We start from the raw sequence: 12,537 nt of genomic DNA on the forward strand, positions 1-12,537 counted from the left end.
TGTGCTTAAGCAAGTGAATCAAGCTAGATGAAACGTTGGCAGATTAGGAAATTTTCAGTTCAGATATAGTACAGCTAACTAACATGAAATATGTAATTTCATATGATATTAACAAATCAATTCAAAACTTAGATACTTCATCTCTAAAAAGCATGTCACTGAATATTTTACTGTATTGTACAATTATGTATTTTTATATACAGACTAATAAAACAAGATACCAAAACCACTCTTTTTTTCTTATTCACATTTCTGTAAGCAATTTGGCATCATAAACACAGCAGGATAATATTTAAGCAGAACAGCCACAGCCTCCCCTATGTTATTTTCATCAGTTCCATGACACACTGAGTAAGAGTTCTAACTACCTCAAGTATAAATAGAATTAAAATGGCAATTTAAAAGAAAAGACAGTGACTCACAACCAGTAAGAGAAGAACATGATGGTGATTCAAACCAATGTACAGCCTTGTCTGCTTCTAACTCTAGGTAATTTTTGACAGTGGGAGTGGTTTATTTATTTATAAATCTTCTCCTATAAGTCTACCAAATATTTTTAAAGGAATTTGCTAAGACTGCTGTACTGTAAGGCAGTACACTTGATTTAAGAAGAGATTGTTCTACCTCCTTTTGATCCAATATTCCTTGTTGATTGAAGACTCAGTACAAGCCTTACCTTTGCAGTGTCTGTGTAGCACATCTAATGCAGCAATGAGGAACTCGTGTGCATCTTGTTGCTCGTACCCTGCTAAATGCCGTGCATGAGTCCATACCAGGTGCAATAACCTATATGGAATGTGAGGAGATCGGTGCCCAGAGTAAAACTGCTCAAAGCAAAGAAAAGGACATAACTGTTAACAAGTTACACAGCCTCAGTGCATTTAATTATTAAAAACTTAAATGAGTGCAATTAGTCAAATAAATTTAAACCATTTAATTCTGATAGCCTTAATAAAATACAGAGAGAGCTTTTTATCAGACTACTGAAGAAGTGATCTCGGAACTCAGCACCTCAGTTTTCTCCCTTGAAATGCCATCATTTTCTGATGGATTGGCAAAAAAAAAAAAAAGCAGGCACGGGAGGGAAGGTGGACACAAACAACACTCAAAAATTCCTTACTGATACCATTGGCTTTTTGTAAAATAGCCTGGGGGAAAAAAGAAAAAAAAAAAAAAGAAAAAAAGAAAAAAAAAGAAAACCCCTACATTTGCAAGAGATCAGCAATTTCACTCCCAATTACATGCCCCCCAAAATCAGGACAAACACTGAAGATGAGAATATTAGATGCCAACTGTCAGCCAGCCCCTGACTCAAGCCATGGTAACTCTCTACATCCAATGGCTGTGCACAGTCCTATCTTATGGAAAACTTTACAAGCAGGATAGCAGCCTTATGCCAGTCTTGGCCTTTCACTGTACAGCTATAACAGCACAAAGCCTTAGAAACAACTTTGTCAAGTACAGCTGTTTGCAGAGCTGAAGGTACCAATTCATTCATCTATCCCCAAAGTCAGCTGCCCATTACCACTCCTGCAGGGTGTCACTGCCCAGAGACCTGGTCCTGGACCAGCTCCTGCATCTGCTTCAGTCAAAATCTGACGAGCTGGCTACAGTAGTGACTGAAATTGCCCCAGGTGATTTTGCCAGAAGCATATTAGAGTGTGCACAGACGAAGTATTCAGTCAGCAAAACCATGATGTGAAACACCACTGCTGAGGGGTGACACACAACTGGGAAGGTACATCAGCACAGAAAAGGAGGACAGATAACTGGCAACAGAAATTCATGCCTTTTTTTTTTTTTTTTTTTTTAAATAAATAAGGTCCCACTGAAAAACAAAACATGCCAAAACCCCCCATACTAAGGGTCTCTGTTTCCCTGGGTCAAGGTTCAGCTCCTTCCTCTACCCTCTCCATTTCCATCAAAGTGCTACTGCTGCAACTCTTCTACTTTCCTCTTCCTGGGTCCTCACTTCTGCTGCTGCCAATTCTGGCATCCAGAATCTGGGACTAAAGCTAACAGTCCCTTCTTGAGCAAGCCGACTTCTGTATCTGCTCGAGAACCCCTGCACCATGATACCAGTTCCAAAAGCAAAGCAGAGATGCTTGTGGTATCCCTGCAGGGAGTCAGAAAAGGCCCAGAAAAGTTTATTCAGTTGGCCTTCAGGTTGTATTTAACAGAGTGACATTTTATTTTAATAAGTGAAAATTTGTAAGTCATTTTGCCTTCCCTAACCTTTGGAAAAGGTATTTGCCAGTGAAGGGTGCCTGCAACACCACAATTATGTTTTGCCAAGATCCTATCAAATCAATGGCAGTTTATTTTCAGTTACTCTTCCCAAACAGAAGAGAGTAAGCAGCAAATACACAGAACAAAAAAAAGATTTAAAACCCCAGCAGCATATAATTTCTCAGTCTCACTGGAAAAGCAGGCTTCCTTCCCCAGACCTAAGTTTCTCCCTCCCCAGTCCCTGAGCATTTTATATGAGGGCATTGTGCTACAAACCCACCTAGATAAAACATACTGTATTTTTAAGGGACAGGTAGGCAAAACGTAGTACAATCTTCTCATCTAGTCCTCATCTTTGTATGTTTTCTAAATGGTTTTAGTGTATTTCCTTGCAAAGAAATTTCTTTATTGCAAGCTCTGCTTTTTCCAAACAAGAAGATATATCTCTGCAGCCAAACAACACAAAATGCTTCTATAAATAAAAAGATCAATAGTTAACTCTGATGCCAACAAGAATGACACCAAGGGACTGGAGCAGTAGTATGGTAATTGAAAGCTGCTGACGCAGCTGCTGCTCGACATAATTCAGGGAACTGTAGCAATAAAACTTCTCTGTTCTGTCACTCCTTACAATTAGTCCCAGAGCTCTCCGGTCATTTTAACCAACAGCACTCTCCATAATTACTCCACTGCAGACACTAGACCTGCCAGCAGATTTTACGTTCTCTAGTGCTTCATTAGAAGAATCTAACAAGAAGCTTTATCAAATTATTAGCTATTATCACACAGAAACTAGAAACACACCTAGTAAGAATGCTGTTAAATATACATGGAATTGGGTGAAAGCTTCACTATTCTAGTAAATCAAAAATGAAACAAGAGAATCCGAGCACATTCAATAGCGTATTTTAACTGGAATGTACAAAACATCCATCCCATCTCTGTCATTTCCTTGTTGCTGTGAAGAGCAGCCTATCAGAGCTGTTCCAATCCACAAAAAGGAAAAAAGTCCATGTAAAGTCTTATTCAATCACTATTATACAAATATTTTCATTAACATGAGCAAATATAAATAATGATGTATTTGCAAGTCACCTCTAAAGCACTTCAATGGCACAATTCTTCCAAACATAATTTAAAACATTTTTTGTTTAAATTTGTTTTCAATTCAGCAGTATCAGTTGTTTATATTGGAGAGAACTAGTTCAAGTAATTTGAAAATGCCTGGTAAGACATTTGAAAATGCCTGTTTAATTGCTGTTCGGGGTGGGGTGAGGAAGACACCTCCCCCAACCAGGATTCAAAGCCGCCATTCTTACACTCAACCCAAGTAACAGTAACTTTCTTTTTTTGCATTTAACACACTTGCTCTTGGATTCTAAAAGGAAGAATCTATAGGGGATTTAGAAGATTCTAGTCTTTGTATTTTGCATTATTGTTACCAAAAATATACAGATACCAGTCAGGTTTAAAAACAAACAAACAAAAAAACCAACCAACCAAAAAAAAAAACCCCAAAACCCAAGACACACACAACCCCAAAACACCACCACACACATCTGTACTTCCTTCTCCTCCTGCCAAAAACACATGCATGGAAGTTTCCCAATTATGTGAACAAACAGATGCATTTGATCTATCCTGCACACGTATCAACAAACCAGTCTCCGAGCTTTGTAATCAAGAATTTATAGGCATAAATCCTGTACCAGGCTCCAGTCCAATTTGAGAAGCTAAAACCTCCTCTTAGAAATTGGTTCTCAATTAAGACTTTAAAAGTTCTGAAAATTTACATTGGATAAAGGGAGTGGGTAATACATGCACCTTTCAGAATAAAAGAACACCTACTGGAGGTTTCCCAACAACGAGCAATGGTTCAAGGAATCAGAAAAACCATTTTGCTTGCACGCACTCTGTATGTTCTATACTTATTTCAGAGAAAAGATTTAGTAAACTCAGCACAAACTCTGTATTTTCCATGACAAAATGCAAGGCCTCTGTCTATGTAAAGAGCCTTAACTACTTTTTCTCCCTTGTACCTTTGTTGTAACTTATTTTATACATAAGCCATTTCAACAGTGTACCATCTTAAGATATCAAAGCCATAAATCATCTTGTTGTTTTTGCTTTTTGTCCTCACTTTTCAACTCTCCACGTAGTTGTGCTGTGCACTTTGATAGGCTCATGAGGATGAGTAATGATGGGAATAAAGAAGGCTTTGTTCTTTACATCTCTGAGTGGATGCACTGCATTCTGCTATATTCCCAGGTATTCTTGCTATTCCAGTCACAGAGTACACCGAGATACAGATCCGCTAATCCTACCATCCTGAATGGTCATTCTGTAAAGGATTTAGATAAACCTTAGGGTGCAGACCATCCTGAAATTAATTTTCATTGGTGAAGCAAAACTAAAACACAAATACCAGTAGGTAAAAAGTAGCGCACAAACCCTTTCAGCCAAAAGGCTCAATGAACGGATTCTGTGTGTTCTATCTTCCCTCCATCCAGTTTCACCACTATCTGTTATTCCCATATCCTTTTCATTCCTTTTCTTATGCAGTGTAATTCATGTCATCATTCTATTGAGAAATAGGTTTCAAGTAGCACAAATGAGAATGTTAATGGATGCAGTCAGATATTCTTAAAACAAACAGAGATCAATGCTTGGCATATTTGCAAGAAAAGCTACCAGGAAAAATCTCAATTCTGAGAACAATCTGATACTCATTACTCACCACCAACCTACTTCAAGGTGGAAGAACTTTGTAACTTCCTATTTATCACAGAGAAATCACACAACCTATATAACTAAATGGTCTTAAACAAAAAAAGGGACAAGTGTTTTCTGTTTAAGCAGCAAAATAGCAAAACTTGCTTATTTATGTATAGTAAGTTTCATTTAATGTTCAAAACAGTCTCTTTTTCTCCTGGGAGATTTCTTACTGGCATGCATTCACCAGATCCCCTGGCATTCCATTTGCCTAAGATCACACCTTCAGAAAAGAAGGGTGGCGGTGAGATGAAGTTAACCCTTGCCCTGATCGTTTGTCACTGGGTAAAATGCCTTGGGATAACTACATCAGTTAATCCCGGTGAGAAAGCTACGTAAAAACAAGACAGAACCTGAACCAGTTTCCCCAGTAATTCAATTACAAAGGAATTCTTAACCATAGCACTGAAGCCTCCACTGGTTAGCTTTCCTTCATCCAGACCTCATCGCTGAAAAGACAGTGTAGGAATCTTCATCATAACCACTGCATATAGTTGGGACATGAAAGATAACCAGTCTGCTCCAAAAATACAAGATTTTTGTTTAAATTCTGAATGTACGGAAATTAAAACTCACTGGGAAACAGAATTTTACAATGAGTGCTGACAAAGCTATAAACATAACATGGGATTTACTGCTTGCAAGTTAAAATATATTGAGTTGGTTACAGACACTACAGTTTTGCTTGTGGAGGACTAAGCGCTAGTTTTACTTCCAAGGTGGTTGAGTCACTTTTTGTTGTCCTCCCACAGCACATAGCTGCAGTATTTCAATGTGAAATAAGGACAGAGACTACCGTACTGCTACCTTCAGAGTCTGATATCACAGATATGGCTCTTCCCTCATTCACATACCCTCATTTTTGAATTTTGATTGGGGAAAATGAAGGCCGAGATTCCCAAAGTTATGTGTGAAATTAAACTTGATTACAATTGAAACTAATGTGAATGCTGCATTTAAGCCCCATTTTGGATAACAGCCTGTTCTTTGTTACATGCTTGTATATAGTCTAGCAAAAGGCATCCTAGGCTATCAAAAGGGCTCCACATACAAAAATGGAAATAAAAAGCATTACCTAGACAGTCTTGATCTTTCCTACAGCCCCTCAATCTGTAATGTAATACTCATTTCCCCTTTCCCAAGGGATTTTTTAAAAAATGCATGTGTGTAAACAGAATGTGGTGATACTCATCAGAATGAGACTTTATACCACAATTTGATGAAAGGGTATCAAGATTATAATAGTACCTTTTTTTTAAATAAGCAAATAGGTTTCTATATTAACAGTGTACAGAAGCTAGCATTTCTATACCATGGCTGACTTTTTTTTATCTAGGCAGAGTGGTATTTCCCCATTTAACTGCACATCTGGTTTCAATAATCCTGCAGCTGCTACCTATTGGTATGCCTGCCCTTTGTTTTTACCTCCTTTCCTGACAGACATAGAAATAATTGAAAAATAAATAAAAAAATAAGAAGTATAACATACAACTAAGGACTGATCAGCAGCATGAAAGGTTGCAAATTCACATGAGTGTCAAATATGAGCAGAAAACAACTTTGTACTGGAATGGGGGACTTTACCTTCCATATATGTTTAATTTACCTGCAATGACCAAAAAGACTCATCTCTGGTGAAAAAGGCACAGAAGTAAAATCAAATTGAAAATCACGAGATAAAGGTAAAGCTATTTTAGGTTGGTCTAAGTTTGAACGAACTTCCATAACAGCATCTACACAAAAGACATGCTCTGCGTACAAACACCTCCAGCTATCTTAAATGCTCTGTGACAGCATGTACTATAGCTTTTTTGGGGGGTTTTGTTTGGGTTTTGGGTTTTTTTTTGTTGTGGGTGGTTTTTTTTTTTTTTTTTACTTACAAAGAAAGCAGATCTATCACTGAGGGAAAGGCACAGAGCTGGATTTGTTTGTTTTTAAAGACTCATCTTAAAACTAGAAGCCCATGTCTAGCCATAGTCTTTACATTGCTGATGCGCAACTAAGGTAGTTAATAACGCTCTTTGACTATTTATTAAGGAAAAGACTGTGCCTGTCTCATACAGCACAGACTAGACCTACAGAGAAAGACACATTACAAAGCCAGTCACCTGAGTGAGAAAGGGAAAGAACAGTAGCTCATACATGGAAGGTACAAACTGTACCAACACATTCACTTTTCTAAATCCTCTGGGCCATTAATGGGTTTCCACATAAGAGATGATAGTGAAGATGTTTCTACCTGTTAGAAAGCACTGAATCAGATCTTTAAAATATTTATACAGACCTACATAATCCAGTGCCTTAAACCACAGGCTATATAATATTACTTTACTCTCACTCCCATTATCACCCAAAGAGCCTGTGACATATTTTCCAGTTACAACTTGCACCTTTAATTAAAGTACACATTCAGCTTTAAGACTAAAGATTTACAGATCAGTCTCAGAAGAGCAGGCAGCACTGTAATTATTTCCAATACCAGCTTTGCCTAAACAAGGGTGACTTATGAATAGGACTTAAAAGGCCAATAGTTCCCTTTTCAGCAGCTGGGTATTTTTGACAGTAGGGTCTCACCCAATCTTTACTGCTCTGTTTTGCCACACCTTGAGGGGAAACATAATTTACATTCCTTTATATTTGCAAATAGAACACAATCCCTTTTGGGGTAAGAAACAGCCAGCATCTGTGGAAAGGTGATGCTATTGTGGCAAACAGCACTCACCTCCTGAAAAAGCGTAGACATTTCACAGACCAGACATGAGCTGGGGCTTTGCATTTCACATTTGTGCCTGTCGGAGAGGAAGAAATCTCGCAGCAGTGGAGTGTGGGTAAGTGCCTGGACAATACAGTTCATAAAACATGTGTTCCCAAGATTGATTAGCCCTCGTAGACCTATAAAGACAGAAGGGGGAGGGGATGCATAAGCATTATCAAGTTAACAAAATGGTATATTTGCATTTTTATATAGTTTTCACAATATTGCCACAGATTTACTGTATATGCACAGCTCCAAGTACACAGTTTTATATTGTTTTAGGTAGGCTATTGGTTTCGATGTACTTAAGTCACAAGCTGCCACAAGCTTGAACTACGCTAGGATTTGTTTTTTAAATTCTCAGAAAAAAAAAAAGGAAACCTCAAAGTACAGCAATACCAATAGCATTATTTTGCAATGGCTGCTTTGCCATATGTCACCAAAACATGCCCCCTCCCCAAGCTGATACCAAAGTGCAATGACAACAACTGGTATGTCACTACAGTAAGAAACCAACACATTTAAATAAATCAATAAGTAAGTTTTCAGATAGTTTAAAAGGCTTTCCCTCATGCAGGTCATGAAGCCAGAATAAGGATTTTGTACTGTTATAATGCAACAATCATCTTTCTAAGACAGGCAGCAAAGGAAACGGCCTTGACAAAACAAAGTCAGGCTGTGACATCCAATGCAGACTTAGCATATCCTTTTTTTGTATAAAACCCAAGAGCCGAACAAAACCACCTTAAAAGAGAAACTCTGAACAATACTAGTTCCACAGTTGTTTTAGCTAAGTTAAACATTAATCTACAGTATACATAAAAAAAAAAATTGAACTTGGCATAAGAGGATTCATCACACCTTAAGTCAAACGTTCAGTAATGCCCAGAGACGATTTCTTGTGCTTGGAAACCAAGATGCTTAAAGGAAAGCTCTTTTGTTGCACAACAGAAGAGAGGTTAGGAGTGGGGAAAGCTTTTCAGTCATTTGCAAAGTCTAAGTGAGAAGAAAAACATGCTCAAATCCTTGAGTATTCTTCCAAAATGTTAACATAATACCACCATACAGGAGTGCTAAATGAGAAGAGCATCAGGTGGACAAGAATGCTTATTTTTAATCAAAAACTTACTTAAAACAAGATAAAATGCACTGATGGATACAATTCTGGTATTAATTTAAAATTAACATAGTCCTCTTCTGCAATATAATGGGATTACTACACAAACGATGAATGGAAAAACAGGTTTACTTGACAGAACGAAGAATTTCCTTGCCATTCCATGGGGGGGGGGGGGGGGGGGAAGAGGTATCAGTTGGCAATGCCATGGTAATTAAAAATGATGCAGTTCCCTTGCAGTACACCAGATAGTGCTCAAAGGGCTCTTTAGCATCTTTCAGCAGGAGGAGGTGTGGTCCAGTTGCTAACGTTACCAGAGAGAAACGGCACTACATCAGCTTGAACTGCATAGCGAGCTGTCGGCGATGGACACAGAGCCCTCTTGAATTTTTTTCCTCTATCTAATTCAACACTGCCCTCCTTCCAACAGCTTCCTGTTGCTTCTGTTTACTCAAAGTGCCGGACAAAGTTTCTCATTGTATTACAGTAACTTCTACTGGGCAGAAAGCTTGCTGCAATTATTTGCTTTATTTTCATGCTGGGAGGCAACAAGTGTACGCACAACATTAGCAAAGTGTTAAATAGTTAATTTGTTGTAGCAGCTTGAAATACGCTGTGATGCTTCAACGTTGTACACAATCCTATTTCAATCCCCAGACTACATGTCTCTGCAAACAATGTCGCAACAAAAAGGTGTTCAGGCTGTGCAAGTCGAGAAATGTTTGGTCGGTACCTCTTGCCTACCTCTCCCCTGTGTTTTCCATTTTAAACTTACTGGTTTTATTTAAATCACAGACTGTGCAAACAGAAGCCTGTAAGGCTCCCTGGACATGCCTGAGATGCACCAGGGTATTTTGAGAAGCAGAAGAGTCTCTCCCTATTTCTCCCTGGAAAACTCAGTCCCTCTGGTTAGCACCAGAATTCAGTCAGCCTGCACAGTGCAGAAGACTAGCAGAAAACCGGTAGTACATCTAGAGACTCATCCTATCACTTTTCGATATCTAATTGAGCAATCACAAGTAAAAGCAAACACATAAAGGCAGCTTTTTGGAATCATTTATTAAGCATCATTTATTACATGCCTGTGGCTGGACCTTCTTTCCCTGTGACCACAAGAATCAAATCTTCCTCAAAGTTGCCACCAGAAGACTAGTTACAGGCATCAAACTTGGAAGGCTCTCTTGGTTTACTCTACTTGCTTGGTCTTTTGGTGTCAGTTTTTCATGGGTCTAAACGGAGTGCTTCATACACTATGACTTCACTTGAATGACCCAAGACAAAGTAACCTGCAAAACAGACAAAGCTGAAACGTGAATACTCCAAACCCTAATAAAAATCAGAAAATGGTGAATGTAGCAGAACATGAGAACTTACTTGGCTGAAAAGGGAAAAACATAAAGAAGCATACATCATTCTTATCCTTCAGGGAGCAATAACTGCAGCTGCTATACTGTCTCTTAAACTGACATTTGAAATGAAATGGGTATGATGCACTGAACTCCAGCTAAGATACTGCGTAACTAATTGCAGCATCTCGGAAAACATCAAAATTTCGTGTACATAAAGAGTGACAGAACTCAGAACAACACATTCTCTTGTGCTTAACTTTTAGGGGGGTGGGGTGGGGAAGAGTTTTGTTGGAAAGAAAAATAGCTAAAAATTAAAGCCTATACAGCATTCTGGTCAATAAAATACTAAGAATGTAAAAGGCTTGTGTCTGCCACACCTATTCCCTCCCCATTAACAATGCCTGGCAATGTTTAACTGGAATAGTCAGCATTGCAACATGTGGGTCATAAATTAACAGAAAAATAATGTGCCAAAACCTCAAATACAGCAGTCCACTTTTGCTAGCATCAACAGTTGTCTCCACTAGCATCTATTCAGTGCACAGTATTTGTACAGAGGAGTGGGCTAACTGTCTAAGGATTGCCAACAGGATCCAACCTCTAGTAATAAAGCTGTGGTACTTTGCAGACTTCTGCTGTGCTTCATAGTGTTATCTTTATTTCTGTTTCTTATGAACGGTTTCTGAAATGAGTAAGAGCAACCATCAAGATACTTAATATATTCTATACACAGATGTGTGCTCTTGTGGTAAGTGTAGTTAGGAGAAAAATACTTGTTTACTTCTGAACCTTGCTGATGTAAATGTAAATATTGGAATAAATTAATATTGTTGTCAAGACAAAATTGTCATGTACAGTATAGTCATAAAAAAGAAAATACCCTTTAATCATCATGCATGGTATACGACCACCATTCTCATTCTGTCACATGCTGGACTGGCAGGGTGTAAGCAAAGCAGCAAGAAATCTACTTCTGCAATGCCTTGAACACAGGTAAACCCATCTGGGAAATTCTTTTTACATTTGGTCTCAAAACTAGGTTCTAAGCAGCTGGCTTACCTTTGTCAGCTTCAGTTCTTCAATCTTCTTCCAGTAACGGGTTTTGGTTTTTCAAATGCTCAAAGTAATAGATCTGCAATACTGGGCAACAACGCTTGTTGTGATGCAGGGAGATCTAGAACACTGGTTCTGCAAGTCCACCCACGCAGGCGAGATGAAAAAACCAAAACAAGATAAGGAAATTCCACTTCTCTGTGAAATGCAACTGTACAGCTATTAAAGGTGGGGAAGCAGGGAAATGAGAGGACCACACATGAATACAAAATACAGAAAAACCAATCAGGTGCCTATCTTGCTCTTCTGGAAAAGGTTCTGTTTGTCTCTAAACCTAGGCTTTGTGCTGGGATAAGAAAGACAGCAGACAAACCAGTCTGAACAAATATTACCACACAGAAACCTTGTGATTTATTTGAATGAAGGTTCTGGAAGCAAGAACATAGGTCACTATATAATGCAACTTTGTGAGACAATGAGGAAATAATTCAGATGCACTACAGCATAGCCAGCTTGAGATCCTTTTTAGATTAAGCACAGGTTGGCAACAACTTAGACAATTTTTTGTCCCCTAGCCCCAGCCCTCCCAGTTCCTCATCTGGTGTTGATGTTTCTCTGAAGCTCCATCAGACAGTATCAGAAGTCAGCGCAAGCTGAGGAAGTGTTCACTGAAGTATTTAAAGAGAGTTCAGCATAACCCTTGGAAACAAACAGCGTAGCATGGCAATGAAGATTTCTAGAACAATTTTGGGGTTTCATCCTATGTTCATACAATAGGAATTACAACATCATTTAAGAGCATCTTTTTGAAAATGTGTTTCAAGGGAGAACTGCCCTACTTCTTCACACCTAAAACTAAAACCAAATTCTCTCTCAACTCTCAAGTTTCAGGTGCAGACCATACCACACATTACCACAATGTATCCGTTACAAACGCTCACCCCAGCCAGACCAACACACTACTGTTCCACTTGCATGCCAGAAGCAGCATAGTTTTGCTAATGGGGTTAGTGACAGCAATTATTCTCAAAAGATAATCCCTTTTGAAATAACAATAATAATAAAACAACCCCTTATTTCAGAAAGCAGCAGTATGCAGATACGTGAAATTACAAGTCTACACAGGAAAATGCACGACATTTGGTGACACTAGTGATCACGTGAGTTATCAACAAAAATAACCATGTGGTTTTGGTGAATTTATTCCACACCGCTTCAGCTGCAGCATCCTTTCTCAGTGGCTGCATGAAACCCACAGGTAA

The 12,537-nt window shown here is 38.6% G+C and overlaps 1 protein-coding gene across 3 annotated transcripts in view; it reads right to left on the bottom strand.

Annotated features, from left to right (window-relative positions):
* USP22 (ubiquitin specific peptidase 22) overlaps window positions 1-12,537 on the bottom strand; it is a 111,372-nt gene that overhangs the window by 20,122 nt on the left and 78,713 nt on the right. For all 3 annotated transcript variants that reach the window (XM_052773294.1, XM_052773293.1, XM_052773296.1), the window contains 2 exons: window positions 7,724-7,893; window positions 677-824 (listed from right to left, as the gene is read on the bottom strand). In XM_052773294.1, coding sequence (XP_052629254.1) covers window positions 677-824; window positions 7,724-7,893 — 318 coding nt within the window. The remainder of the gene's footprint in view (window positions 1-676; window positions 825-7,723; window positions 7,894-12,537) is intronic.

The sequence above is a fragment of the Harpia harpyja genome, chromosome 21 (genome assembly GCF_026419915.1).
Source record: "Harpia harpyja isolate bHarHar1 chromosome 21, bHarHar1 primary haplotype, whole genome shotgun sequence".
NCBI classification, from domain to species: domain Eukaryota; kingdom Metazoa; phylum Chordata; class Aves; order Accipitriformes; family Accipitridae; genus Harpia; species Harpia harpyja.